Source organism: Cyrtonyx montezumae, unplaced genomic scaffold (genome assembly GCF_038088225.1).
Source record: "Cyrtonyx montezumae isolate F1298 unplaced genomic scaffold, pur_monq_1.0 scaffold_13, whole genome shotgun sequence".
NCBI classification, from domain to species: Eukaryota; Metazoa; Chordata; class Aves; order Galliformes; family Odontophoridae; genus Cyrtonyx; species Cyrtonyx montezumae.
The window spans coordinates 28,505,586-28,529,709 of record NW_027071859.1 but is presented as its reverse complement, the minus strand read 5'-3'; the positions used below and the strand labels follow the sequence as shown (position 1 = coordinate 28,529,709).

Genomic DNA, 24,124 nt, shown 5'->3' with positions numbered 1-24,124 from the left:
TTCAATGAAAAGCAGGGGTGAGGGGAAGAAAGATGCTTCCTTTAGTAACACCAAAAAAGTCTGTCTTCTGAACAGTCTTAAAATTGAACTACATGAAAGTACAAAGTATCACCGCGTGAAATTTGGTTTTGATTTGACTGCCTTTCAGATTTGCATGCTGTGCACGGTCAATGCATCTTGCATGCTTGTTTTGTTCAGCTGGGAAGTATATAGTAGCTTCAAATGAAAGAGTGGGTGAGTTTTTTTTACTGTCCAGTAGAAGGAAAGCAGTTGTGGGTTACTCTACACAGATAGATAGGATGGAAAATAAGGCAAATAACTGTTTGGCAAATAATTAATTCCTTCAAGAGCTTGATTAGCACTTGAATCCATCTCAGTCATTACCTTCTTTACCACTGGCATTCCTTTTTGCACAGTCAAGCACTACTTCTGCAGTAAGCAGGCCTAACTGAAGGTCTGAAATTTAAGCTGATGAGTTTTGAGTATCCTTATCCAGTTCAATTATGAGTTGATGTTCACTGGGAATGGTTGTGGAGAGGCTTAATTGCTTGTTCTGAGTGCTTCTGTTTTGAGTGCAGTCTCTTTTCTTTCAGGTTTATAGATGTGCATATTTGGAGTCTGTTTCCCATGCAGTTGCTTGTGTTAATATTTTCTGCTATGAAAATAGCTTTGCTTAAGTTTAAAGGCCCTTATTGTGAAGGGAGTGAGAAACCAGGGTGCTTAATTTGCCAGTATATAGCTGATAGAATTGCTAAGCATCTCTGCATGATATTGAAAGTAGAAGGGGAAAAAAGGCAAATTCAAGATGCTGATGGCAGTAGAAAAGGATCAGATTGAAGAATATCTGCACAGACATAGCAGTGTTATTTTAACATGTCTGAATGAAGTCAGATTGATACCAATGGTACTTTAAGCTACTGCTGAGCACTGAACATCTGTCTTTTGCTGTAAAAAGACAAGTCTGTGAATGAGATGGCATGTGGTTAAGCTGTGTTGTCATACACGGCCAGTGAAGTACAAGCTTCCTGCAACAGAATCACAGCTCTCTGTCCCAGGCCAAATCTTTTCTGTCCTTTCTATGGGAGAAGTGGGCCCACCAAATTCCTACAGGCAGATGGTGGGCATCAGCTTGGTCACAACTCACAGGGAGTGGGGGGGGGAAAACAGTGGCAGTTTTTGTTTTGTGACCAGCTCACCTTGTCAGCCCTCTGTCATCTTCAGAATCTGAGCTCAAGGACCATATGTGATGTCTGTGGAACTGTGAAAGGCTTAACTAGAAAGTCAAGGCTACCAAGCAGCTGTGTATGAAAGGCCTGGGTGATTGATGATATGCATCCAGCACCAAAATGGGGAACCAGAGAGTTTTACAGGGAAAAATGAACATACATGGAAAGAACTGTCTCTAGCGTTAGACAGCAGCTGAATTTTTGGCTGCTCTAGTCAAAAGATATGCCAAAAGTATTTGCTTAAGCCTAGGTGTAATAGATATCTCTGAGTTCACATAGATTCTCTGGATTCAAAGTGTTCCCTTGTACTGCAGGAAGGAGCCAGTCTGTGAAAATCAATCCACAGCCGTCCTGTTCAATCAGTCTGAAGAACACACTGAAATCACAAACCACGGGAGCTGTGATTCCTCCCCCAGCTCTGCTCTTAACGGGGTGCTGACATCAAAGGATATAGGAGCTGTAGTAAGCAAGTGGTCAAAATGCAAGAAACCAGTTTGAACTGCTGAAATTGAATTGTAAGAAGCAGCTGGCTTCACTTCTAACTGAGGATCCAATCTTTTGGGGGGGAGGAGGATTGGGGTTTTTTTTGTGTGTTTTTAAAAAAGGGGGAGGAACCCAGACCAAACAAAATTCCAAACTAAATCCATCTGTCTAGTTCTGCTCAATGAAAGTTAAATAGTAAGTGTGGCGCTTTGAAGCCTAGATGGAAGTTTCACTGTTCGTTCAGTCTGTACAAACACACTTTTGTAAGGGCAGATGTCCTCCTACAGGAGGAGAAAATAAACCTCTCTGCAGATTTCCCTTTCTGCTCTGCCCGTTTTAGTTCTCCCAAATCATGAAATGCAAGTGCCAGCGGGCAGTTAGTGTGCAGCTCCTGCACTGATTTTGGCTGAGTCATGAAGTACAGCACAGGCTGCTTTGTCTCAGGGCACTGGGCAAGGAGGCCGCTGCTGACTGCGGCTTTGACAGAGAGGAAACACAAAAGCAGGATTTGGAGTGCGTGACGGCGCAGTGCTGACTTGGAGCTATAACAGAGAGCCCCACAGCCTGCACCCCTCCTGTCAGCCACCCCACGGCAGCTCGCGTGAGGGCAGCAGGAGTCCTGATGGAAACTGTTTTCCCCCAGCACACTGTCTGTTAAAACACCGATGGTTCAGAAATCTCTAGATGGCTAAGCTGGCAATTAGCCCAATCAATAAGCACTATTTATTTCCACTTTTCTCACAGTACCTTTCCTGCTTTCAGCAGTAGGCCATGCTGTGCCCCAAGGCACCCCTTACTACATTACTATATAGTAATGAAATCAATTGTGATTCTTCATAGTAATTAGATATTTGATTTAACATCCATGTTTTTTACATTTTAAAATAGAACAGGAGGCAGAGGCAGATATAGACACAATGGATTACATTCTTTTCTTAACAAGGAGGGAAATAAAAGACAGAAGTCTCTGAATGCTGTGTTACTTGTGGTAATTACCAGCTCAGGTGACTAGTCCACGGAGTTTCTGTATGTTTATGATTCTGGAGCCTAGTGATGAATTTATTCTGGTTATTTTTAGTTTGTTTCTGGTGACTAAGCTTTCTGTCATTTTATCCCACCAAGCTATGCAGATGAAGCACTTAAGCATTGCACCAATAGCTAATTCTTGCATTTACATTTGTATTTGATCACACTTTCACTAAAAACAGTGACTTCCCAGTGGTCAGGGCTGTGCTCAGTACTCTTACTTTTCGCTGCCTAATTGAAAAGGGTCAGGATGATTCCTTAGTATATATGCATTAATTTTAAATAAAATAAAATACAACTTCACAGTTCCTGCTGTGCTCTCAACAAATGTTAATGCCACGGTAGAAACTAGATGTGCATCACATTAACCACAAAAATGTTATGCTGGTAAGTGTTTCACTTGCATCCTCAGCTGCACTAGCACTAGGCCTACTGCAAAATTAATCCATTGGAAATTTTATATCTATTTTGAAGCCTCTGACGTGTTTACTAGAAGATTACTGGGAACTGTTCTCAACTGCAGTGATGACAGATTGGGTTATTTAAGCTTTGTGGGTACTTTTGGAGGCTGAGACCTGTCTAACGTGTCAGGATTATAAATGATGCTTTCCCACATAATCATCATGGCTTACCTTAATAACACTTGAAAAGTAATGCCACTGTTGCTTGAATGGAAGCTGGAGTCATTTTTGTTCTGTTTGGAGTATCAAGATTAGAACCATTTTGAGACATCCTGTACATACCTTTAAAGTAAGGTGATTGTGATGTACTCTGTGTTATGCTGGATATCCTCGGTAATCTGTGCAGTAAGAAACAGATTTGGGCTTTTTAGCACAAGTTTATGGTTTCTCTTTTTTAGTCCATACTTTCTGCATTTTTTAAAAGGCTCACTCTGGTCTCCTTCACAAATAGGTAGCTTCGGGGAGATGTTCCCATGCCCTACAAATGGCAGGGAAAGCTCTCTGGTAAACACAACTGTAGGCGTTGCCTTGCATTCCAGACAAGGTCTGCCTGCTTCTTCTTTGAGCCTACCCAGAGAGAAAGTACCTGAGGTACTTCTGTTGTTGACATTGTGCAACCATTGAAGAGGCATTAGCAACTGTTTGGAAATAATCCTACTTTGACTGATGTGATCATTTCAAAGCCACAGTGCAGATTATTGTCATAGTTCTGCTTCCAGATGCTATTTTGAAGAAGCACTGAGGTGGTGGGTTGTGTAATCCCAGTCACTGTTCTCTCTTCTACAGTGATTTATTTTTTATAGACTGTTCTGTACAAGCACTGGATGTCAAAATCCATCATCTCTGGAAGAGAGAGAACAAAATGGAAGAATGGAGTGAGTGGTGAAATTGAAGTAGAGAGTATATTTCATACTCTTTTAAAGGTACTTAAGAACATAGGGGTTAGTGTATTGGAACTGTTAACTTCTAATCCCTGTTAGCAGGAATTGTCTATTTGTAGAGCAAGAAAAGAGAGAGCACAGAAGGAAATTATATCTGGACTCAGAATTACGAGACTTCATAGGTTGCAATAAGATAAGGGTGATGCTAAGATGACTAAGATGGTCTGACCTTACCTAGTCACGCACACAGTGAAGTAGTGTAATGTAAATTACAGTCCTTATCTTGTGCGTCTTACTATTGACTTTTCTGAAAAGTAATAAATACTTAAGAGTTAGAATTGGAAAAATAGGCTTGCTGTGGGCAAATACTTGGAAACCTTTTAAGAGGTACTTGCATCTTCGTAAGGTTTAAGCATAAAATACCAGTTTGGGCTTCTTAGGCACGTCTGTACTATGTGACACTGCCACGTTCAACCTTGATGGTTATAATGGTCTCTTTGCTTAGTCAAGATAATAATTAAGGGTATAGTTTCATTTTATAGCTCATCTGATGTAACTGAGACTTGCCACCTAAATGATGGGTTGAATTTGAAGGTCATGTGGCCAATGAGATAATTGGATAGCTTCACTGCTCCCAGGCAACTTTCAACCATACCATCATTGGATCCAAAGCAATACATATTTGGCTGGATAAGAGAAAAGCAGTTCTTTGGTGTGTACTGACAGCTGTATAGGTTTAGCTCTGACCTGGGGGGACACCTTTCAACTTCCTAGGCTTGAATGTGTGCTCAAGGGAAATAATTGGGATTTATTTTGGACTCTGTTCTCTTTCCTTTCATATTCTGGGAGTTGTCAGCACAGTTCCAACTGCACTCAGAGATGAATGAATTTTTTTCTTCATTGCCTCTTGCTGCAAAAGTCTAAGTAGAATGAGTTACCTCTGCACTAGTACTGTCAGCAGTGCAGGAATTTGTGCCCCTTCTCTAACAGCTTGTTTCTCCCACCCGGATTCCTGTCTGCTTCAGAGCAATGCCGTTATCCTGAGCTGTTTCTAAAGAGGATCCCGGGAGGGCAGGGGAAAGCAAATGAGCAACAGTTTCTGCTTCCTTCCTTTGTGCGGGTGTGTACGTATGTGTTGCTGGGTTGCATGACTCACCGCACTGCCTGATGAAATAAACGGCACTGCTTGAGCTTCCAAAGCAAGTCCAAAGTATTTCCCATAAATAGCGATACTGCGTTTCAGTGACTCTGCAGAGTTAAATTTAGGGACGGCTCCAAGATGTGCTTTCTAAAAAGTACCGTTTCTTTACAACTGCTGTTCCCCCTTCACACGTGTGTAGGCATATGGTAGAGCTGCTTGGATGTGGATGGGGGTGTGTGGGAGTTTTCTTATTGCAGTGCTTGTATCTGTATGAGGTATAAACTCAGTTAGGTCGATTACAATGATTGACATTGCATGTATGTAAAACAGTGGGGGGGGAGGGGCTGACTTAATATCTTCTGCTGAATTGAAAACAGCATATAGGGTAAAAACTCAGAGTGTGCTTTGTGTACTTCAGGCTGGCTTCAGGAATCACATAAAACGCAGTGTGGAGGCTGCCTGGCTGCTCACACAGACCCATGAGGTCTGTCTGCTTTACTCAGTGGGGATCCCGTGATTCCTGTTCCCAATTCAGCCTTACTCTGTTGTCTCCTGCTGAGAGAAGAAAAGTTCCTGTTCAGGGCAGCAGAGGACAGTAACTCGTGCTTTGCTACAAAATGAATCAGCTTGCTGATTTTTATATATTTTTTTTCAACCTCTGCTGTGGGGTTATATTATATTTTGCTTGGCTTGTGGCACAGCCACATCTCTGAGCTAAAGAATCGGTCTCCTTACTCGGCATTCCCCTCTTCTCTATTCCATCCCCTGTCTGCTCCCCAGGGCTGTGGCAGAGCAGGATGGCATTCCAGCTCTGGCTGCTTTCATTGGGAGGTTTGGCCTCAGAGCTGAAAGCTGACTCAACATTCGTTCATAGTTTAAAGGGGACGAAGTCTACTTTATACAGCGTATGACACAGCTTTTAACCTCTGGAGTGCCGTCCTCCTGTGGATTCCCCTGCAAAACTGCTCTTGTTATTTCTCACTGTTGTTACAGAAAGGACTGTGGGGAGTACCAGCCTGGGTGGACTGACCTCCCATGTAACATCACTTCATTGATAGTTCCAATCAAAGTAACACTCTAGATGGGAAAAACAACGCGTGCTGGTTTTTTATTTTTTTTTAGCATTCTTCTGGTTATTGTTTTGAAATCACTAGAGGAAGCAAACATGTTTTCCAGCATTTCATTTTGATAAAGAAACCAGCACTGAGTGAACGCTTTATAACACGCTGCCAGGAATCCACACAGTTCTCAACGCTTCTAGCACAACCTGCTGTATGTAGCGTCGCAGGAGAAGTTTCTGGTATAAAACTGATTCTCTCATTTTCACTCTAACTCCTCCTTGGTTTGAGTTTAGCAGTGACTATCCCCTTTCCTCATGTTACCTCTCTATTAGATCATCCTTTTGGTTTTCAATAAAGTGAAGGATGGGATGTATGCAGTGAGGTGCACTGTTAGAGGCTGAAGTATTCACGAATTTCTATTCAGATGTGTTTACTGTAATTATTAGGATCGATCTCTGGCTAATATAAAGTCCTTGGGAGACTTCATTACCAAGCTAAACAATGTGGGCTGGATTTACTGTTTAAGATCTTCATTCATGATTGCTCAGAATTCTGAGTAAAGTTAAGCCTGTGGAAACTAAGGCTTGAAGAGACTCTGGGTTAACTACCATAAATCAGTAAGTATGAGTTACGCCTGAACCATTTCTGACAGGTATTTAGGTACTTATTAAAAGCAAGGGGGGGTTGGGGTCCCACAGAATTCATCCCAGTGCTTTTATTTTTAATTCAGCGTGTTCCCTGGGGGTTTAGTTTACATCTTTAATGTAAGCCCAGTTCACTCTGCACATAAAGAACACTGTATCTCCTTGTTGCTCATTATCTGCCTTTCTAAAACTGTCGTCTCTCCCCACAGTTGGAATACTGCTCCTTTAAGCTAAAAATTAACATTGCCAAGTATGCTTCACAGACAAACTGTAATTTTTTTAGTTTTCTTCTGGATTGTGTCATGTCTCGAGGGGTGACTCCCAAGCAGGGCAAAGTATCCAAGCAGCAGCTTTAATCGGTAAGAAGAGTGGAAGGTTTATCTTGCATATCTTGCAGCTCTTCTGTTTATACATCTCAGCATGTTTGTTTTCTTCACAAGAGTATGGCACTGTTGACTTATGGGTAGTCTGGGATTCACTCTCATCCCAGCTGGTAGCTACTGCTTCTCCTGTGTTTGTGTAGAGAACTGTTCCATAAAAAACCAACTAATATTAACCTTGATCTATTTCCTAATTATTTTAGACCATTTTTTCCAGCTTGCCCACATTGCTCTGAGTTCTGCTCTTGGCCCCTGAAGTGCTCAGCTCCCTCCCAGCATGCTTCTTTAAATTACTTTTATATGTATTTATACCTGTGTATCTGCATGATGGAGTAATGTCTGTCCACAGAAACTGATTGAGTACAACCTTCCATAGTGATACTACCAATTGCTTCTGAGGTTTTACAGCTGGTCGCTCACACTTCCATTATTTTGACCAAAGTCTGCTGAGGTTGCTTCTGTAAGTTGCATGTGAGAAGTCCACTTCTTTTATCAGGTTAAAAGATACCCATGTTTCTCCATCCATGAGCCTGCTGAACCCGTCACAGTAGAAAGTACGAGTTTGATTGAATCTGCTTTAAGTCTGTAGCTGTTGCTTATCAACCTACCATCTTCTACAAATAGTTATTTATTTGTTCCAATATATTTTTCCAGGGGTTGAAATCAGACTGACTGCTCCATAATAGCCCAGCTTGTTCTTGATTTTTTTTACACCCACTTTTCCAGTGTTCCGGAATCTTCTCCACTCCATAGTTTTCAGAGATAATCAGCAGTAGCTCCAACAAAGCTTTGTCAAGCCAAATAATTCAGAGAGAGCATATCAGATTTATTGAACTCTCAAAACCAAAGGGTTTTAAGTGAATGTCCTCTCCTGTTTCTATCACACACTCTTTCCTACCCCCCCTCCCCCCCTCCTCCCCGATCTTTTGTGTGCCCGCTTTGTTCTGTGGGATTTCATTGTGGTTGTTTGTTTGTTTTTAACGTAATTAAATATTAAGCACTTCTTCCTTCATTGGCTTACTGCTTTTAGTAAGCTGTTAGCTTTGTTCATTGTCAATTACAAATAATCAGCTTCTATGCCTACCATAATTTAACTACCAATAGTCTTGAATCTTCTGTGTTCAAACTCATTATTCTTCTTGTATAGGATTTCCTTTCTTGTTTTGAATTCTAGAGACTAAGCCAGCCCCTTTCTGCAAACTCAACAGATTGAACAAGACAAGTGTGAGTGGTTTTCCAGTTCTAGTTTTATTCGCATAGTTCTTCTCTGAGCACTTTCCAAATTTTACATGCCCCAAATCTAATATTTATTCACTTTGCTGAATAAATGTCAAGCAACAAAACCTGAGCGAGGCTGCTAAAGGACTTGATTTGTACCGCTTCTGGTGACCAGTTACCATGAAGCAAGAATGTGATTGCAATGGAAGCTGATCTGTGGCCTGTGTGATGCCCATGCTTGAAACCATAACTGCCAGCATCAAGATGAGAGTGGAAAAATGGCGCTTCTGGATGAATGTTCGTCTGGATGTGTCCTCACAGTCCTTACTGGCACAAGTTTTGGGTACTGCCCTTCTTCCTCCTTTGGCCAGTTTCTCCGTTCTCCCCTGCTTGTGATGTATTTTAGTAGTCTGCACCACAAGCACTTCTGTGTTTATCTCCCTTGCAACTTTAAGCAGCATCTCAAGTTTTTGTACTTCATATAAAATAGCCCGCTTTTAGGAAACCTAACTGTAACCTTTGTCTCTCCTTGAAAATTTGCCTTTTCTCGGTTCAGTGGGAGAGGTAGAAAGATGGAATGCAAAAGGTCTGCAAGATGAGAACAAGGAATTACAGCTTTTCTGTTGGTGAACTTCCAGGTTGCTGAGTGCACAGGCCAGCTCCGAAGGCAGTAAAATGAATGTCCTGCCTGGACATTCAGCAAGGATATCAAGAGTAAAGCTCAGCTGCTGGAGAAGGCCCGGGAGAAAACTTCAAAGTGTGTGCTCAGTAGGTGAGAAGTTGAGGTTGTATGTAGAACATCCTAGGCTTATAGGTATGAAAGTGTGAATCAGTTCAGGCAAAATGATTTTTAGCACAAGAGAGACCGGAGCTTTAAGGTGGAGTTTTGGAGGTTAATGATAAATTGGCAACATGAGCCAAACTGACATCATCCAGATTTCAGTTCAGCAACTGGTTTTACATGCAGTGCACTATTTATCTTATGCTCATTTAGCTGTGTTCCTTCAGTGTCTTACCAGTAGTTACCTTCACAGCTTAGTGTCTAAACTGCGGAGGGATGTAGTGAAAATCCAGTTTGATTCTGGGAAAAGGAGCAAATGCTATAGCCTCCTTGCAGTTGCAAAACACTAATGTAAAACCACAGAACAGTTTAACAAATTATGTTGTTTCTCTGTAATAGCGGTGGTTAGTTCATCAGCCTTTCACCTTTTTTCTGCATTGGTGCCTGGTAACTCAGCTCTGTGCCTGGAGCCAGGTCATCAGCTGGCCGTCAGCCTAGTGCAGAACGTGAAGCTTTGACAGGTGTGAGAAAGTGATGGTGCTGTTCTCGGTTGAACTAAAGGAGCAATTACTTCTTGGATAAATATGGCTTGAAAAGATTGCTGAAAGGATCTTCTACAGGTAGACCACCCTGAGTGTTAGTCCTTCACCTGTTGTACATGCTGGAACTGGAATAGCACAGGGAACAACCTGTTTTATGGGCAACAAGGCCTTCTTAAGAGGCTTGTTTTAAATTACTGGGAAACTTTGGAAACTGCAGATGTTTACTCATCCAAGTAATACACTCAGTAGTTTTTGAAGGCCACTCTCATGCTTTCTACGCAGCTTTCTCAATCTATAAGCAAGGTCAGCTGTGAGATCAGACAAGGTTGTTCAGGGCTTTATCCAGTCTAAGTCTTAAACCCCTCCATCTTTGGAAGTCTTTGCTTTGTGCTGTCTACAAAGATTTTAACTTAGAGTGTATGTATTGCTGTCTTTTCCCTTCCCTTTACTAAATAATCTCATTTACATAAAAATATTGGCTACTCGTACATAATTAAATAACTTCAAAAGGTTTTTTCAAGCAGTTCCATTGCTCATCTCAGTTCAGTCAGCGTGTTGCTTTGAAGGATGCTATCTGTCTGTTCTCTTGGTATGTGAATAACACTGTAAATTTATTAATTGTTCTTATCTGTTAAACAATGGGTGTAAAACCTGCTAGGATGTATTAGGATGATGTATGGAAAAGGATTTCATAATTCTCATAACCTCCATCTGCATCACAAGATGTAGTTGGTTTTTACTCTATTACGAATGGATGCACTAAGGAGAGTAGATGGAAGTAAAGCTGTGTGCTCACGCTATAATTTCTTGGACACTTGGATTAACATACAGTGTTAATTGTCATTAGAAAACATTTCACAATAAGCATGTGGTTAACTGTATTACAGAATAATGCTTTGTACCAGAATCAGCTTCTGCTAATCACCAGCTCCTGTTGGTAATTTGGGACTGCTTCTCCAGTACTCTTTCTGAAAGCACCCTCAAGAAATTTCACTGATATATATATATATATATATATATATATATATATATAACATATGTAGCTTGATAAAATTGCATACAGGTAAGTGCAACATGAGCGTGCTCTAAGATAGCAGTACGTTCCGTTTGCTCTGTAGCTACATGTTAAAATGAAATTAATACTGCAGTAGTCAGTGTGATCTCCAAATCTAGTTAATATTTATATTCCAAAGTTAGAATGTTTGGCCTAGATATACTGACAGCGTGGCTTCGTTTTAATATCATCCAATCTGAGATTCAAAACCTTTTGAAAATGGTAGTTTGTGCATAGGTTGATATGGTACAAACGCTCCAGAGAATACCTGTATGTATTCTTGCACTTCAGGCATGTATGGACGTAGGTTATTTCATTTCAGCATGTGCTCAGTAATGGTCAAGGGAGAATGAGGTTTTTCCCCCCAGAAAACCCACCCATTTCCGAAGCTGGGCTGGGTTTAATAAGCACTGCTTCAAAGCCCGAACGACGTGGCATTCCTGAAGTCTCTTATCTCCTTCTTCATCAGCTTTTCATATCAAAGAGATTAGTTTTGCCAAATTAGCAACATTTTAGATTTGCTACAGGTGATTTGCATACAGGTTTTCAGCCAGCGTGTGCCTGTATGTGTCAGCTGAGAGGATGTTTCAGAATGCATTTCCACTGAATTATTGAGGATACTCATGTATCTGAAGGTCCCCAGCTGTGTAAATATTTACGAGATCGATCATAGGAATGTGCTGCTCATAGAAAGGATGAGGAAAAATGTCCTAGTTGTTGAGAGAATAAATGCATGTATTTGACTGATCATAGAGGAAATAATAAAACACCTTTGAAAGTCCATTTAAAGAAATGGAGGGAGAGATGTGACTGCTGAAGACTGAACTAAGGATGTCATTAAAAGGTTATCAAACACATTCAACAGCATTTCAGCTGTGTGCCTACTAAGGAAACCGCCATTGTCCTAAGAAATGCACGCTTCTAAATGCCTTTGTTTGTGGAAGTCTTTTAAAAATGTCCCATAAATGTGCAGTTTCTTACGGACCATGTAACAAATCAGTAACACGTTTCCTTTCTTCTCCCCCTGTAGGGGCACAAGTCACTGAAAGTTTTCAACTATGGTTCAGTAGAATGGGTACTTGGACAGATTGGTCTGTTTAAAAATACCCCCACTGACAGACGTATTTCAGAGGCTAACTTGAAACCATCCTCAAAGCATTATTTAAAGCTTTGTAGCTATGTTTACAGTCTTTGCTTTGCAGGAGGCCCAAAGGGCTTAGCTTTCTTAACAGTTATTACCCTTTATTCCTCAGCTTCAGCTGTGAAAGGTCATTTTATGAAAATGCATTTCCATTTTAAGAGAGGGACCTGTGTTTCCCCAGCCCTGCTGGTACTCTGTCTCCATCTATTTAACAATGTCTGAGCATTTTGCAGGCTTTGGTTGGTGAAACTGGGTTTGTGTGTGTGTGTGTGTGTAAAAGGTGTACTCCATTCTCAGCATTTTCTCTAACAGTTGATGTGTCTCAAAATCAAATGTGTGGGGGGAAGGGCGAGGGGGGGTTAATCTTCCATGTGGAAAAATACCAAATTGAAACGTTCCACTTCTAAATCAGTGCATACAATGCAAAGGTTAGTGCTTTCTCCTGCGGTAGATTTAATCACAGAATTGTAGGAGTTGGAAGAGACCTCTAGAGACCATCAAGTCCAACCCGATGCCAAAGCAGCTCCCTAGCCCAGGTTGCACAGGTAGGCGTCCAGGCAGGTCTGGAACGTCTCCAGAGAAGGAGACTCCTGAACTAAAGCTATCACACTGCATCCAACTGAGGGCTGTAAAGGTTGTGATTGGTCTGAGGGCAGTGGAGCTGGCTGCCCAGAGCAGCGGGAAGGGCGTGAGCTGCTGGAGTTTGAAAAGCAGTTGGACACGGCACTCTGTTGCGCGGTGCAGATCAGCGGCTTTCTACGCATCGGTCCGCCCTGCCGGAATCACGAGGGCTTTCACTGCTGCTCCCACACGCCGTTTCCGAGGCGGGTCCTTCCCTCCCCCACCGCTACCGCCGCTCGTCACTCCCGCCCGGCGCTTCAGCCCCGCCCCGGTTTGAGGCGCGGGGGCCGCTGGGAGCGGTGACGCGTGGCCGTGGCCCTGCCCCCCTCGCAGGGTATATAAGGAGCGACGTTCACGCCGTCGTTCTTTTCCGCTCCGGGTTTGCCGACGCCGTGCGGGTGAGGGGCGTCCGGCGGGGCGGGCCGGGCCCGAGGGTGGGGGGGTGGGACCTCTGCTTCACTGTATGAAGGGGAAAGCGGCGGGTAACGGGGGGGATGTGAAGCGAGGCGACGGACGGCTGCGGCTGGGCGCCGGCGTAAAGCCGACGTGTCCCGTGTGAGGAGCCACGCGAGGCGGCGAGCACGCGGGGCCCCGAGCGCCGAGCTCGGCATTGCACGGGGTCGTGCGATGTTCAGTCGCGGGCGGAGGAGGTGTCTAGGGTGGGAGGGGGGGGGTCCCGGGTCGGCGCCGCCGGTGCCGCGGTGGAGGGAGGGGAGGCACGAGAGGGGGAAAAAAAAAAAATGGCCGCCCCGCTCTTCCTGCCGCCGCCAGCTCACAAAATGGAGGACGGCGGTCCGGGCGGGGTGAGTCACACACAAAGGAGCGGGGCGGCCCCGCCCTCCGCGCCTCTCGTGGCATAGCGCCGTCGCCCCGCGCTCACAACGCGGCCCCTGCACGGCCCGGACAGCGATCGGGGACGGGGACCCGCGCTGCATCCAGCGCTGCCCGCCCCTCCCCTCCCCCCACCCCCCTTTAGACGGGGCGGGGCCGGGGCTGCACGGCCCCTCTGCCCCCTCGGCGGGCGGCCGCAGTAAGCGGGATTCCTTCTGGAACTTTCAGGTGTCGCTTCTCTTTGGCCGGAGGAAAGAAGCTGAAAAGCATCCAAAATGGGAAAGGAGAAGACCCACATCAACATCGTCGTCATCGGCCACGTAGATTCCGGCAAGTCCACCACCACCGGGCACCTCATCTACAAATGCGGGGGTATCGATAAGAGGACCATCGAGAAGTTCGAGAAGGAGGCGGCCGAGGTGCACGGGGCAGCCACGTGGTGGGATCCGGGGGGGGGAATAGAGAGGTTCAGGGGCAAAAGGAAGGAAACGAGGTTGAGATTGTCTCTGTAAATGTACTAAAGCATTGAGTTTGTTGCCTTACACTGAAATCATTGAAGCATAGAGTAAAGGAAAGAGCCTAAAGCTACATCCGTACGCTTGGAGTCAGAGCAGGAGTTCCCTGCTTCTGTTTCGGCCTGCATTTAGAGTCGTTTAGGTTGGGAAAGACCTCAAATGTCATCCAGTCCAACCATCCCCACTGTGCCCGCTAACCACATTCCTCAGTGCCACGTCAACAAGTCCATTGAACGCTCCCAGGGCTAGCAACTCCACTATCTTCCTGGGCAGCCTGTTCCAATGCCTCGTCACTCTTCTGGAGAAGTTATTCCTAATATCCTATCTGAATATCCTTCCTACCTGAACGTCCCCTGGCACAACTTCAGGTTGTTGCCTTTTCTCCTGTTGCTGTTCATTGAAGATGTGGTGATCAGATTTGTCTCAAAGTGAGAAAGTCAAAGATACCATTTTGTGAACCCACGGGAAGCATTCACGTTCTCTTTTGTTTTGTCTTAGTAACAAGATGGCACCTAATTACATGACAGAAGGAAATGCAGTGAATGCTGTGCTTTGTGGCTGTTAAAATACTGAGTGGAGTAGAGATGACATAAGTAAGAGAGCTGAAATTTGTAGTGGACACTTGATAGCAGGACTAAGCCTTAGGGGATCCATCGTAAAGATGTGTTAGCACAATTAACAAGTTGTCAAGAGGGTTGAAGTGTCAACAGGTTAAATAACAGAGCAGTTGGCATTTCTCGGTAGTAGTGCCAAGTGAATCTAGGCCAGAGTTTTACAAGCAACAGCAGCTTTCAGTGTAAGTCACTCCCTATTTATAGCTGTTGCTATTTAGTGTATGTCTGTGACGGTTTTTCTGAGGTAAATGGGAATATGTATTTAAATAAATACATCTTGGGGTGTTTTTTTCCTTTTTTAAACCCACAGATGGGCAAAGGTTCCTTCAAATATGCCTGGGTCTTGGACAAGCTCAAGGCTGAGCGTGAGCGTGGTATCACTATTGATATTTCCCTGTGGAAATTTGAAACAAGCAAGTACTACGTCACCATCATTGATGCTCCTGGACACAGAGACTTCATTAAGAACATGATCACTGGAACTTCTCAGGTAAAGAAACAGAATTAAGGATGCAGGGAGTTCAGGGAAGACTGCTCCTTGGCTGGTTTACAATAGGGAAGCTCCCCATGTGCTTTATTGTACGCGTAGGCTTCATAACAAGGGCTTTTTTCTGTCTTTTCAAAGGCTGATTGTGCTGTCCTGATTGTTGCTGCTGGTGTTGGTGAATTCGAGGCCGGTATTTCTAAGAACGGTCAGACCCGTGAGCATGCTCTTCTGGCCTACACCCTGGGTGTGAAACAGCTGATTGTTGGTGTTAACAAGATGGATTCCACTGAGCCACCTTACAGCCAGAAGAGATATGAGGAGATCGTCAAGGAAGTCAGCACTTACATCAAGAAAATTGGCTACAACCCAGACACTGTAGCTTTTGTGCCAATCTCTGGTTGGAACGGAGACAACATGCTAGAGCCTAGCTCTAACGTAGGTTTCATTTCTTTCATATTAGGAAATACAACTAGGGAGATTATTAAGTTAAACAATGGTTAAACGTGTGGGTTTTTCGGTAGTAGCGTTTTGAAATGTTGAGGTAAAGAAGAAATCCCAACACCTCACCAATTATTATGTGGCGTTCTATATACCAAGACAATGCTGAGCAGTTTGACCAGTTGTTATTAGCCCCGTTCAGTTAAAATGGGCAGACCATTGATGCCTGGGCTGTTTGTGTTACAGATGCCTTGGTTCAAGGGATGGAAGGTTACCCGTAAGGATGGCAATGCCAGTGGAACCACCCTCCTGGAAGCCTTGGACTGCATCTTGCCACCAACTCGTCCAACTGACAAACCTCTGCGTCTGCCTCTTCAAGATGTCTACAAAATTGGCGGTACGTGTTCACTACAGCACTGCTCATTTGATGGGAAGAGTGTATGTGACAGAAATGCTCTTGTTTGCTTGGGAACTTAAGTGAGAAGTGTAAAATTCTCGCCCTAAAACGTTTTTCTTTTCTCCGTGAGGGTACAGTTTACTTAATTGTATTTCTGAACTCACTCCTCTTTTCTAGGCATTGGTACTGTACCGGTTGGCCGTGTGGAAACTGGCGTCCTGAAGCCAGGCATGGTGGTCACATTTGCCCCTGTCAATGTTACAACTGAAGTAAAATCAGTTGAGATGCACCACGAAGCCCTGAGCGAAGCCCTGCCCGGTGATAACGTTGGCTTCAATGTTAAGAATGTGTCTGTGAAAGATGTCCGCCGTGGTAATGTTGCTGGTGACAGCAAGAACGATCCTCCGATGGAAGCTGCTGGCTTCACTGCACAGGTGACTTTTGCAACTGTTTCAAGATGTTAGAAAAGCACGTCTGGGTTGTGAAATACAGAACCTTGCTCTTTGTTACTAGTGGGCTGAGCTGTAAGATGATCCAGGCTCACGCTCTGCCGTAGGGTTTGCCTTAAGCAAATAGATGTAAGCTGTGGCTTTGTAAGTCAGCACTGGTCTGTGGGGAGCTGTTGAGAACTGCCTGCTGTAACGTGCTTGCTTGCTTTCCTAGGTCATTATCCTGAACCACCCCGGCCAGATCAGTGCTGGTTATGCCCCTGTGCTGGATTGCCACACCGCTCACATTGCCTGCAAGTTCGCTGAGCTCAAAGAGAAGATCGATCGCCGCTCTGGCAAGAAGCTGGAGGATGGCCCTAAATTCCTCAAATCCGGAGACGCTGCCATTGTTGATATGATTCCTGGCAAACCCATGTGTGTTGAGAGCTTCTCTGATTATCCTCCTCTGGGTAAGGCGTCTCCTAAAACATGCCTGACGTTGAGCTCTGGAGAGGATATTGTTAGTCTAGTACAGGGGTGTAGTTTTTCCCTGTAAAATAATAACTAAAAGCTCTAAATGTAATCGTGGTTTCAGAATGAGAGCAAAGCTCCCCCGAGACAGTGGCTGTTGCTGAAGTAACAGAGCCTTAATGGCAGTCACGAGCAGAATTTGCTCACTCAGCCACCATTGCGTGTCGTGGCCCTGCAGACAGCGCTGTGGGGTGTGAGAAGAGAGTGACAAAAACACATTCTTGTTTCCAGGTCGCTTTGCTGTGCGTGACATGAGGCAGACGGTTGCTGTTGGTGTCATCAAGGCCGTGGACAAGAAGGCTGGTGGAGCTGGCAAGGTCACAAAGTCTGCTCAGAAGGCCCAGAAGGCTAAATGAAAATTCTGTACGCCTGCTGCCACCTCAGTCCTAATCAGCGGTGGAAGAACGGTCTCAGAACTGTTTGTCTCAATTGGCCATTTAAGTTTAATAGTAAAGGACTGGTTAATGATTACAATGCATCGTAAAAGCTTCAGAAGGAAAAGAATGTTTGTGGACCATTTGTTTCGTGGCAGTTTAAGTTATTAGTCTTGAAAAATCAAATAAATTTTTTAAAATGGAAACTTGACCAAAAAATCTGTCACAGAATTTGAGACCATTAAAACAAAGTTCAATGCTACGTCTCTGTGTTCTTTGGGTTAATATTAACCTTTCAGGAGAAAAAACAATACATGTAGGCCTTGTGGGATGTGGAGATAGTGTAACATGGAGTTGTGAAGCAAAAACTTGTTTTTGTTTTTGGAGAGTGAAAATCAGCTGAGCATTAACACTGAGCTGTGTTAAGCCTTAAACGTTGCCCTTCAATGGTGCTTTGTTTTTTGGGTGGTAGGTGGAGCAACACAAATGTGTTGGTGTGTTCTGTGCTGCACTGAGTACAGCAGGAAGGCTGCTGTCAGTGGGAAGCTGCGTGAACAAAACAGCCTGGAAGTGTAAGGAGAGGGCTGGCACTGGGTTTCTGTTGGTCTTACTGTAGTTAGGGATGGGTTTTCCCTCAGATCAAATGGGAGATTTTTCAAGGCTAAAGCATTTTTTTTTAATCTGGGTGTTTTACATTACATTGTAAAGCATTACGTAGCAAAATGAAATAAAACTGCTTTGTGATGTCAGGCAATCTCTGAAGCACCAACTGAGAGAGAATCTGGCTTGGTTTGTACTCCAAAAATGAAACGAGGCTGAGGACTGGCAGGTGCCTGTCTGTTGCACCGGGATGCTGTCCACCCATCCTGCTTGGTGGCTTTGGATGTACGAAATAGCAGCTGTGTTGTGAGATGGCTCTGAAGCAGTTGAAGGCGTGGCTGTGAGTGGCTAAATGTAGGCGAGCAGTGAATGGATAATCAGCTGACTTGCATAAATGATGCAGTCTTCCTAACCTTTAACGTGCTTCCCCCACAGCATCCCTGCGTCAGCTTGAAAATATTTGTGTATCTTCGAAGAGTGGCTGTTCTGTGGCACTGGTATGCTTGTTCTGTTGTCTGTAACACCTAACAACAAAAAAGTCTGAGTTACTGCTATGTTTTGCTGTTAGTTTCCCTTCCCTGAGCTGCGTACCTGCTCTGACTGCATACTGTACTGCTTGGATGATCCAGAACCCCTATTCCTCTTAAGCTTTTTGCTCCCTGCCCCTTTTGGCTCACATTAACAGCTTGGAGGGTTTACACCATACTTGAGTGTACTGACGGCAGCTGGAAGCCGTGGCTGGAGCTGGAATGTAGGAAAGGATTCTCATGGTGATACTTAGATGCTGCTTCTGCAAATTTGTTAGTGTTCTCAAGTAAATAACAACTAAGGTACCTACTGTTGCCATAATAAAGCTGAACAATGTTGCCGTCCGAGAGGCACGTTGAACCTACAGTGCTGCTGTTCCCAAGTGCAGTGGGTCTTGGAGGACAGCAGGGTGGTTGGTTGGCCCACCCGGCCTGCATGCACAGTGCCCGGCCATTCTGTTTGCAGTTCTGTGTTCTTTGGACAGCACTGTTAAGCTGGCTGGATTTGGCTCTGTTGCAGTTGGAAAACAACCTGCAGTAAGCAACTGGTTCCAGCTGAAGCCCGAGGGCACCGGGTGTTGGAAGTGTCTGCAATCCCAAGCAGCAGAAGCTGAAGGGAGGGCAGCAAACGAAGGCAGGCTCAGCAGCTCAGTGAAGCCCTTCAGCTATTTCTTCTGCAGATATGAAAACTGCAAAACGTGGCGATTTGCAAAGGCTGCTGGGAGCTGATTTCATACTGCAATAGCCCAGCCGGTCAGGCTCAAAAGCTGGCCAAGGAACCCCCGAAGCTTCGGAATCCAAACACAGCTTTGTAGTTTAAGGGGAGGTTCTGACTGTAGGAGAAGAGAAAATGTTGAGCCTAGAGGGACAGGCAGCACAGCAGCTAACGGCGTTGCACAATTAAATAAATCCTCATGAATGCTCTGCCTGTGATGCTATCAGCAGCTTGCAAGTATTAAACCTCCATTTCACACCGACTCCATTTCCTTCTATTGTAGACTAGTTTTCCTTTCCATGCCCTGATGAAACACCATCTCAGCTCTTCTATTGATCTCTGACTACGCAGGAAATGATTAGCCCTCTGTAAACAACACCTGGAGATCAAAACTACTTCGGTCAAACTTCTAATGAGCGTTAACAGTTGAGAATTGTGTTTGTATTCTGACTGCTGTCTTCTTCAAGCAGCTCTTGCAGCTGTTCCCTGACTCCTTCCATGCTGTCCTGTAGCAGCAGCGTTGAGGCAGCGAGTGGCACCTGGCCACTGTGTTTTGAGCCCCATCTCGTGCAACTCCAAACTCTTCATGGAGTTTGACTGCACCAAATAATTCTTTCTGTTCATGAATTTGGCCCTCTGAAACTGCAAACCTTAAACAACAGCCAAATCAAAAACTGAATGGAAGAATAAACAGAAGTAATGGTGACCTTGGATTGCATTATCATTTCTCCTGTAATGTTCCTAATGCTCTACTATGAGGAAAGCTGACTGTGCTCCACTTCAGGAACAAGAGTTACTTGAGTACACTCAGATTATTTCTGTGTCATAAATCCATTATATCACAGTCTCCTTTTAGTTTATATATATGTATATATACCTATATATATATGCAGCCAGGGAAGTAAACTTATTTGGAAATATATGTATTTATATATATATATAATATAAAACTTTCATATATGTATTTATATATATATATATAATATAAAACTTTTATAAAATATATATATATATATATAAAACTTTCCCTGACTGTGTATCAATTATTCTTTAAATCTTTATGCTTCAAATGTTTACACGACATAACTCAAAATCTTCTAGCTTTTCTGCACTGGTGAGGTGACAGCTGAACATGTATTTTCCTCAAAAGCTGCCGGGTGACATGCAGGGGAACTCTAGGAGTTGATGGGAACATCAACTTCTCTGTAAACACCACTTAAACCCCACTCGCAGAACCATTAAGGTTGGAAAAGAAAGACCACTAAGATCCTCTAGTCCAGCTGCCAACCCGCCACCACCATGCCCAATAATCCATGTCCCTAAGTATACATTTCTTGGATACTCCCAGGGATGGGGACTGAACCACCTCCCTGGGCAGCCCGTTCCTGCATCTGATCACTTGGAGAAATTTTTCCTAACATCCAACCTGAACTTCCCCTGCCTAAAACTGAGACCATTCCCTCTCATTCTATTCCTGTTACCTGGGAGTAGCCAACCTGAACCTCACCACAACCTCCTTTCAGGGAGCTGTAGAGAGCAATAAGATCTCCCTAAGCCTCCTTTTCTCCAGACTAAACAATCCCAGCTCCCTCAGCCGCTCCTCATAAGACTTGTGCTCCAGACCCCTCACCAGTTTTGTTGCCCTTCTCTGAACACGCTCCAGGGCCTCAATGTCCTTCTTGTAGCGAGGGGCCCAAAACTGAAAACAGTAGTTGACGTTTGGCCTCACCAGAGCAGAGTACAGGGGAATGATCACCTCTCTGCTCCTGCTGGCTGCACTATTTCTGATACAAACCGAGATGCCTTTGGCCTTCTTGGTCACTCCCAGCAAAGCGTCTCCATGTTTTGCAGATCTGAATGTGTGCAGCTTATTTTTTTTAAAACCTGCCCCTTTATATATATATATATATATTTTTTTTTTTTTAATAAATTCAAAGGGCCAAATGCATGCTTTCAAGGAACATCTTTCCAAATGTAGGGCTGTTGGACAGCTGTTGGATACACAGTCACACAGCCCACAGCCAAGCCACACTGTGAGGCAAATTGAAAGGCCAGACATCCTTCCCCTGCAGGAGAGCTTCTATTGCTGTTCTGACTGAAATTTCTCAGAATCATAGGAGAAGGCTTGGGTTAGAAGGGACCTTAAAACTGGGATCATCTTTGTGGCCCTCCTCTGGGCCTGCTCCAACAATTCTATGTCCTCATGTTGGGGACCCCAGAACAGGACGCAGTAATCCAGGTGAGGTCTCACAAGAGCAGAGTAGGGGGGGTAGAATCACCTCCCTTGACTTGCTGGTCACAATTCTCTTGATGCAATCCAGGATCCAGTTCGCTTTCTGGGCTGCAAGTGCACATTGCCTGCTCACGTTGAATCTTTCATCAACTGACACTCCAGAATTCTTCTCCTCAGGGCTGCTCTCAGGCCATTTTCCACCCAGCCTGTATCTGTGCTTGGAATTGCCCCAACCCAGCTGCAGGACCTTATACTTGGCCTTGTTGAATTTCTTGAGATTGACGTGGGCTGATCTCTCAAGCTTGTCCAGGTCCCTCTGGATGACATCCCTCTTGCATGTCAGCTGCACCACCACTCAGCTTGGTGTCATCTGCAAACTTGCTGAGGGTGCACTCAATCCCACTGTCCATGTCACCTACAAAGATGTCAAATAACACCACTCCCAACACCAATTACTGAGGAAACACCACTTGTCACCGGTCTCCACTTGGACACTGAGCAATTTTTCTCCAATTTAGCAACTAGGATGTCACGTGGGACAATGTCAAGCGCTTTGCATAAATACAGGTAGATGATATCGGTTGCTCTTCCTTTCTTTACAGATGCTGTAACTCTATCATAAGAGGCCACCAAGTTTGTCAGGCATGACTTGCCCTTGGTGAAGCCATACTGTTTACCACCCATCACCTCATCTTTATTTTCCATGTGCTTTAGTAGAGCCTTCAGGAAGATCTTGCCAGGCACAGAGGAAAGACTGACTGGCCTGTGGATCCCTGGACCTTCATTTTTTCCCTTCTGGAAAATTGGGGTTGTGTATCTCCTTTTCTAATTAGTGGGAACCAGACTGCCATGACCTTTCAAATACGACAGACAGCAGCCTGGTAACTTCATCTGCCAGTTCCCTCAGAACCCAGGGATAGACCTTGTCAGATCCCATGGATTTGTATACCTTCGGGCTCTTTAGATTGCTTCAAGCCTGATCTTCACTTACAGTAGGCAGGTCTACCTTCTCCAAGTTCTTAACATTGCTTTCTGCAACTTGGGCAGTGTGGCTAATGCTCTTGCTGGTGAAGACTGAGACAAAGAAGTCATCGAGAACCTCACTCTGCATCCCTCGTGACCAGATCTCCAGTTTCCTTCCAGGGAGGGCCCACATCCTTCCTGACCATCTTTTTATCACTGATAAACTTGCAGAATTTCTTCTTGTTCCCCTTGCTGTCCCTGGCTAGACTTAATTCTGTCTGGGTTTTAGCCCCTGCCTGCTCAGGCAACTTCTTTGTAGTCCTTCCAGGTAACCTGTTCCTGCTTCCACTCCCTATAGACTTTCTTTTTGAATTTAAGTATGTCCAGGAGTTCCTTGCTGATCCAAAGAGGCTTTCTGGCATTCTTGCCTGCCTTCCTTTTTCTTGTAGTGCAGTGCTTCTGGCCTTAGAGGATACGGCTCTTGAATACTGACCAGCTTTCTTTGGCCCCTCTTCCCTCTAGAGGTTTCTCACACATCACTCTGCCAAGCAGTTACCTGAAGAGTTCAAAGTCTGCTCTCCAGAGTAGCAAGCTTGCTGTGCACTCTCTTTGACACCCTAAGGATTTTGAACTCCACCATTTCGTGGTCACTACAGCCAAACATACATGAAATGGTTATGTGACAGCTTTCTCTTTTTTATTATCATTATTCACAATTGAAAGGACCATTTAGGAGCTTCTTAAAATCTGCAAAGAAGCGTTTAGATGAGGTGCTAAGGGATTTGATTTAGTAGTTGGGTAGGGATAGTGATAGGAGGATGGTTGGACTAGATGATCTTGTAGGTCCTTTCCAACCTTATGAACCTATGAACCTACTGTTTTAAAGCTGGAGTCTAAGCTAGTTTCTTAGTAAACAGGGGAGAAAGTAAATGCCTTAAGTAAATATTTAGTTTTATAAGCTGAAGTGTGGCTTTGCTAACAGGACATGGGTATCTTGGAGAAAGAAATGTAGGCTTGTTGGTGTTAAAATCGTGTCTGTATCAAACGAACAGGCCCTTAAATGGCTTTATCCAGAGGGAAGAAAAAAAATAGATTCATTTAAGTGTAATTATAGGTTTGCTGTCACTTGGCTTTTATTTCTAGTAATTACAACCAGCATGACATAATCTGCCAGCGGAGTGCATTTCTGGACAGCAGCACTAACTCTTTGGAGAAGGAAAGAGGACATAAGGGGATAAAGAAACGGCAAACATGAAGAAGAGCCGAGCTCCTCTGCCCTACCACAGCCACTTCTTTGCTAGGACAACTCCTACAACTCACTTCTGGCCAGGAATCCTAGGAATTCCCCCACTAATAGTATCACCAAGGAGGCTGAGCCACGTGCATGGTGCAACAGGGTCCTCGGAGTCGGCTGCTCCCAGCTCGTGCCTGCAGCCCACCTGTGTCCCAGGAGCTGTGGACAGGGAACAAAGTCCTGCTGTGGGACAAGGACGGAACGTGCCGGAAGCGGCCAGCTCAGCAGTGCCAGCTGCCTCGCTACTTGTATGGGCTCCAAAAATCCCATACACCTGTATCACTAGCCACACATAATAGTTTTCGAGTTAAGCCACACAAAATCTGCAACCAAGGGGACTTGTCACAAGCCTGTTGCCAGCTCCCTGCAGCCACAGAAGGGAGTTTGTTTCCTGTCTGGCTCCATGCCTGCTCCTTAGTCAACCACGCTAAGCTTGGAACTGAAATAGTGTGTGCTTACCATCCAGACCTCAGCAGTGCCTGAAGTCATGACTCCTGGTGCTCGTGTCGGGAGGTGC

General features: G+C 44.5%; 1 protein-coding gene across 1 annotated transcript; it reads left to right on the top strand.

The window, feature by feature from the left end:
• The first annotated feature begins 12,982 nt into the window (after positions 1 to 12,982).
• EEF1A1 (eukaryotic translation elongation factor 1 alpha 1) lies at positions 12,983 to 17,494 on the top strand. The gene is made up of 8 exons (XM_065730877.1): positions 12,983 to 13,058; positions 13,720 to 13,910; positions 14,931 to 15,110; positions 15,246 to 15,542; positions 15,792 to 15,942; positions 16,120 to 16,376; positions 16,606 to 16,840; positions 17,133 to 17,494. Exons 2-8 carry the CDS (start codon positions 13,767 to 13,769, stop codon positions 17,255 to 17,257), a joined length of 1,389 nt encoding a protein of 462 aa, XP_065586949.1. The 5' UTR covers positions 12,983 to 13,058; positions 13,720 to 13,766; the 3' UTR covers positions 17,258 to 17,494.
• Positions 17,495 to 24,124: the final 6,630 nt, after the last annotated feature.